Raw genomic sequence first — 6,283 nt, 5'->3', positions numbered from 1 at the left:
GTTAAGCTGGATGGTCTGTTGAGAAATATCATGTCCATTTTAAATCTAAATTTTTATTTTATTTTTAGATTCAACCTAAAATATTTTTATATTCATAGAGATATTTTATATTTTATAAATTTATGATATTTTTTATGTATTTTCAATGTGAAATTTTGATTGTATCCCAATAATGATTTCTAATGTGGTGACTCAGTATCAAGTTTAATTATCGTAAGTGTGCTCTGTTGGAAATTGAATTTTAGTTATTTGAAAATGCATCCGTTCTCTTATCATCACACCAAACCCAAGGGGAGGATGGCATTCTATAACACTTTTCATGCCTCCTATTGAATAGCTTAATTCTCCTAATTTATTTGGACTTTCATTATCTGTTTAAACTTTCAACTATCAAACATTTAATCCTCTTAACCTTTCTGAGTTTCCACTGTTAAATATCTAATACTATTTGATTTGCTTGAACTTATATCAATGTCTATTGAATTTTCATTTTTATCAAATGTCTAGTCATTTTTGCATTAATCACTCAAATAATTTCAAATATTAACTTTTTTATTTATTCAAAAAAAAAATTTACGACAATCTATCGAAGACCATACCAATCTGGTACGGACAAGAGGAAGAGGAGGAGATGAAAAAGACCAAAAGGGCAATAATAAGGAAGCATGCCAAAAGGGTAAAATAACAAAAGGAGATAAAAATAAAGTCATTTGTTATGGTCGTAAATTAAGTACAAAAAGGATATTACAAAGGGGAGCATGTCCTATGCGCTTCCCGATTTGTCTTGGTGGTCGGTGGAAAATTTCTATGGGATCGGATCGGCCACCTCCAGAGATGTGACTAATGAGATTAAAAAAAAAACAAAAAAAGAGCACGTCCCTTTCTCGAGCGGTAGGTGTGGTGGAGGCTTTCGCCACTAAATAATTTTTTTAAATTTTCTTGGAAAACAAATTTAATGGTGACCTATTGCTGAAGTAAGGCCTAGACTTTAAATCGATCCGATTACACGCTAGTCAAGGGGTTTGTTTTATTACCGTGTCGTCCCCGGGGCAATGGTGCAACGGTAGGACATCCGGATGGTAATCCAGGGATCCGCGATTCGATCCCCAGCTATGGCGTATTTGCAGGAATTTTCCTCTAAATGGGGAACGCAATCAAAGGATGCTAGGCATCTGGATTGGCCACCGTATGCGCTTCCCGATTTACCCTGGTGGTCGGTGGGAAACTACTGGGATTTATCATTTTTTTTTGTTTTATTACCGTGTCGAGATTAAATAATTCAAAAAAATAAATTATTGCTAACTCTGTCGCTTGACTTGACTCCACAGTCCACTCTGCCTTTTCTACACAAGTCCTTGGCTTTTGTCCCAAGTCTTCCATCCTGTCCATGGCCCCAAATTGTTGCTATATGCAACCACTGATTCCATCGCCATGCCCAACTGAACTGCAATGCTTCCATCCTTCCTCTTCGCCCTTTTTATACTGCCCGCCTCCATCGCCGTGGAATCAACATGCAGCGACCGGATTTGTGGCTCCACCACCGTTTTATACCCCTTCAGCTTCTCCGCCGGATGCCCGATTCGCTTCAACTGCTCTGCCTCCGGCGAGGTCCGCCTCGGCACTTACCCCGTTTGGAACTTCACCGCCAGCTCCTTAATTCTCGACGTGTCGGCCTCCTGCAACCGCCCCGCCGCCGAGGCCGCCGTGCTCTTTAGCGACCGGTTTGCCATGAAGGCGAGCAACGCGCTGTTCTTCCGCGACTGCAATAAGAGCGCGGTGCCGGAGTGCAGCATCGACCCAGAAATCATGTCGCAGCGCCTCAACCACACGAGCTGCGGCCACACCGGCGGCGACATCCGGTGCTACACAAGCAGCAGCGGCCCGACGGAGGGGTTCTACTCCAAGGAGAATTTCAAGGCGATGACGGCGGGGTGCAGGTTCCTGTTCACGTCGGTGAGGTACGGGATGGACGCCTTCAACCAGTCGACGCTCGTGTATGAGTCGGCCGAGGTCGGGTGGTGGCTCCGAGGAGATTGCCGGTGCGCGGCCAACGCGACCTGCTCCCGCATAGATTTGCCGTCTGCGAACAGAACCACCGGGTACCGATGCAGCTGCAATGAAGGGTTCACCGGCGACGGCTACGCCGACGGCGGCGGTTGCGCCAGAGGTGAGTCCTGCGCGTTTCCCGTCATTACAGTTTTAATTTTTGGGATTGCTTACATTCTCGATTATTGATCAGATAACTGTATTTTTTTTAGTATTTTAGTAAAAAATAATTTCGATAATTTATGACAGCATTTAATTTTTAAAAAATACTTAAAATTCAAAATATGTACCTAACTTTATTATTTATCCAAAGCGCATTTATGCCTCGAAATGTCCTTCCATCCATTGCAAATTGAATTAAAAAAATAAAAATTTAATTATTTCATCCAGTACTTCCATCTAAAAGACTTTAAAAATCTCATATTCATTTTAAATTAACTGTTGACCTTGAATCTAGCCATTTTTATTTTTAGCCATTTAAATTCATGAGTGAATTTTGACTAAAAAAAGTGAGCTTATATTTATTCTAAATTTACAATGTTACACTTTCATAGTTCTCGAAATCCATCCATATTTTTCATCTAAATTTAAAGTCCTTTAGAGCCATCAATAAATTTGTACTAAAAGTGTTTAATAACCTTTGGTCAAAGTGTTTAGTGATTCTAAAGATCTCATATTCATACCAAATAAATAGAGTTACACTCCGGGTAACCTTTTAAATCTATCTATATTTTTTTATAAAAAAATTAAATTTTTTAGGACCAGTAATGAGTTTTATTCTAAAAATCATTAATACTTTGCACTCCTAATCATGATCCTATGAATTCATTCATATTCTTTTTTTCCAATTTTGAAGCCTTTTACGATCTAGGTATATCTGGTCCATCAATAATATTTTTGGTCAAACTCATTGATGGCTAAAAAGGGATTGAAATTAGGGGAGTTAAGGATGGCCAAACTGAGGAGAGTACCAAGAAAAGAATAGTACAAGTTTGGAATGAATCTAGTATGCTATCTTTTTTTTTCTTTCTAGAATTCATTGATAGCTGAAAGAGACTTGAATCACACAAGTTAAATATGGTAAAACTCAAGAGAGTGTTAGAAAGAGATGGTTCATATTTGGAATGAATCTGATATGTCTAGGTTCATCAATGATTTTTTTGTCAAAACTCATTGAAGATTGAAAAATGAACAAAATTAAAGGAGTATGGTCAAACTCAAGAGAGTGTCAAGGATAGACAAGTGCATGTTTGAAATGAATTTAATATATTTAGATCCATTAGTGGCTCTCAAAACTCATTGATGACTATTATCCTTTTTCAGAACTCACTAATAGCTAAAAAACATGTGGAATTAAGAAAGTTGAGCATAATCAAACTCAAGAGAGTGTTGGGTTGTAACTTGTAAGGATGCAAACATAGTCCCATATCTAAAGCACATGAAAAATATCATGAGGTTAAAAAGATGGAAAATATCTCCATTGGAATGAGGTCTTTTGGGGAGAGTCCAAAGTCATGAGGGCTTAGGTCCAAAGGGGACAATATCATATTATTGTGGAGATATTTTGATTCCATCGGTTTTAACAAGTGGTATCAGAGCGAGACCGTTCTTCACCGGACTAATCGTCGGAAGAGCCATGATCCAGATCTAACTATATGGGTTGAACCTTAAAAATAAAGGAAATAGGTGCTCCCGTATCTGAATCAAGAGGACTAGACATCGATTTTAAAAGGATGGAAAATATCTCCATTGGAATGAGGCCTTTTGGAGAGAGCCCAAGAACAAAGCCATGAGGGCTTAGGCCCAAAGTGGACAATATCATACCATTGTGGAGATATTTTGATTTCATCGGTACTAACAAAGAGTACTAAAAAGAGAATGGTTTAAGTTTAGAGTGAATCTATTGTGTTTAAGTCCATCAATATCTTTTAGCCAAACTCATTGATGACTAAAAGGGAACAGGATTAATTAGGAGAGTTAAATATTATCAAACTTAGAAGGATACCAAGAATAAAATAGTTATATATTTGGAGTGAATTTGATGTATTTAGGTCAATTAATAACTGTGTAAAAATTCATTGATGGTTGCATTTTTTGTTTCCAATGCTCACTAATAAGATTCATTCATGACTTTTAGCAAAAATTCATTTAAGGTTGAAAAGGAATCAAAATGGATCATCAATATATGTTTGGAGTGAATCTAATGTGTACATCAATAAGTGATCGATCTAGTAAATTACCTAAATAATTAAGCTAGAGTTTTGTTTATTTTCCTTTTGGACAATGCCTAAGGGCTAAGTGTACTTCATCAGGCCACTCCGACAGGAAAGAGCAGCATATGAACGTTGGGGAATTGATGGAAGGTAAGTTCTTTTCTCCCCTCATTTTCTGTGTTTGTGAGAATTGTCTGAAAATCCTTCTTTAAGCGTCGTTTACTTAATTCATATTGCAGGCATCGGAGTAGGCTTCATAGCCGGATCTTGTTTAGCAGTCGCTGTGGTGGTGCTCTACGTGAAATTAATTAGAAAATAATAGAGATAGCGATATAGATTTTTTTTTTTAAAAAAAGAAAGATATAAATAGATAAATTAAATTATTCTTCTATCTAATTTCCCAAAAAGGCGACATTATTTGTATACATATTACATTATCAAATCAATAATAATAATAGTTTACTATTTATAAAATTTAACTTATTCTAATCATTTATATATTGTACATATGATAATTTAAATTGATCAGTCATCTTGAATAATTCTCTTTTACTCCTTAACGGGAGATGTTAATTAAATGTTAAGTTTGATTGTCATAACATTGTCTAAATATTAATTTAGTTAAAATGTTAGCAAATTGATCTTTCATGCAAATAAAAGACACTTGCAATAAATTGTTAAGTTACTATATATTATTGGATAAAATAAAAATTAATTTTCATATATTTTGTATGAATGTAAAAAATTAAATTTCTTATCAGATATGTTGCTTTAATGTTATCATACCGAATTTTAGATATAGATTTGTGAGAAGATGTAGTTCAAAAAGAAGAAATTGAAGTCAAATGATTACAGATATTACATTGGTTATAATTTTGCATTCAACTTTAGTATTTAAGTAAAATATATATAATAGGTGATTTTTTTTAGAATTCATAAATTAAAGTTTTATTTAAGAAATATTTTATACTCACTAGTAAAACATTTATCTTTAGGACAATTATCTCACTCTGAACCAATATAGACATTCAATTCTCGTGACAATTAACTAAGAATTCTGCATATGCATTCTCAATTTTGTTCAGTGAGAAAATACATAAATAGTCAACCATGGTTTATGGTAAAGACAATATCATATCATGTGATGATAACATATTGTAAGACTTCAATAATACATTAGTAGATTTGGAGATTGTGTCATAGTAGTAAGATGAAAGTGTAAAAAAAAAAAACTTTTATAATAATTGATGTAGAGACAATACATGCAGTTTCCCTTTTAACTTATGGGGAAAAAAACTTAGTAATATATTTGCTCTTGAAGAAAAGACACCCTTCAATATATAGAAGTTCAATATAAAGAAAAAATAAGCATTACTCAAATATCTAATAGAAAATTCTAGATTAAAAAGGTAAAGTAGAGTTGTGATGCCTTCTTAATCATTATCAACTATTAAAATATCATCTAGATAAATAAGAAAAAATATCATATATCTATATTGGATTAATTTGTAGGAACAAAAAGAGAATTGATCTTGGAGTAAGAGAATCTTTATGCCTATAGTTCATTAGACAAACAATGAAATCATATGCAAGGAGCTTGCTAAAAATTGTATATTAATTTTTTGAGTCTATAAAAATGTGATAAAAATTGTGGATGAATGAACTCAAATGATTGCTCTATAAAAAGATTTTCTCAAAATGACTATGCACAAGGGCATTGAAAATACTCAACTATTGCATAGTCATTTGGAATTGACAATTATAGATAACAATGATCTAAAATATGTAATATTGATAACTAGAATCTATAGATGCAATAATCCCCTATTAAAGGTTGACCATGATATTGTTTGGAGTAAAGAGGAAAAACTCTCGTCAGCGCTGAATCATTAACCGAACTAATAGATTAATTAGTTAAATTAGGTATTAATCAGAACTAGATCTGGTCGAACTGGCTAAAATTGAAAATCAAGAGGCAAAAAGAAGTGATATATAGAAAATGTAATTTAAAAAATGTAATAGCA

At 34.2% G+C, this 6,283-nt stretch overlaps 1 protein-coding gene across 1 annotated transcript; it reads left to right on the top strand.

The window, feature by feature from the left end:
* Positions 1-1,449: 1,449 nt before the first annotated feature.
* On the top strand, positions 1,450-4,626 carry LOC141818554 (wall-associated receptor kinase-like 14). Its single transcript, XM_074706032.1, has 3 exons — positions 1,450-2,167; positions 4,359-4,409; positions 4,499-4,626. Exons 1-3 carry the CDS (start codon positions 1,450-1,452, stop codon positions 4,576-4,578), a joined length of 849 nt encoding a protein of 282 aa, XP_074562133.1. The 3' UTR covers positions 4,579-4,626.
* The last annotated feature ends 1,657 nt before the right edge of the window (positions 4,627-6,283 follow it).

The sequence above is a fragment of the Curcuma longa genome, unplaced genomic scaffold (genome assembly GCF_044706935.1).
Source record: "Curcuma longa cultivar G26 ecotype Majalengka, Jawa Barat unplaced genomic scaffold, ITB_CL_G26_1.1 contig_25273, whole genome shotgun sequence".
Classification (NCBI taxonomy): Eukaryota; Viridiplantae; Streptophyta; class Magnoliopsida; order Zingiberales; family Zingiberaceae; genus Curcuma; species Curcuma longa.
Note: the sequence above shows the minus strand (reverse complement) of the source record. Positions and strands in the feature narration are given on the sequence as shown.

Coding starts and splice junctions, on each gene's coding strand:
- LOC141818554 (XM_074706032.1), top strand. CDS start 1,450: ATGCTTCCATCCTTCCTCTTCGCCCTTTTTATACTGCCCGCCTCCATC. Junction 2,168..4,358: donor CGGCGGCGGTTGCGCCAGAG/GTGAGTCCTGCG, acceptor GTACTTCATCAG/GCCACTCCGACAGGAAAGAG. Junction 4,410..4,498: donor CGTTGGGGAATTGATGGAAG/GTAAGTTCTTTT, acceptor TTCATATTGCAG/GCATCGGAGTAGGCTTCATA.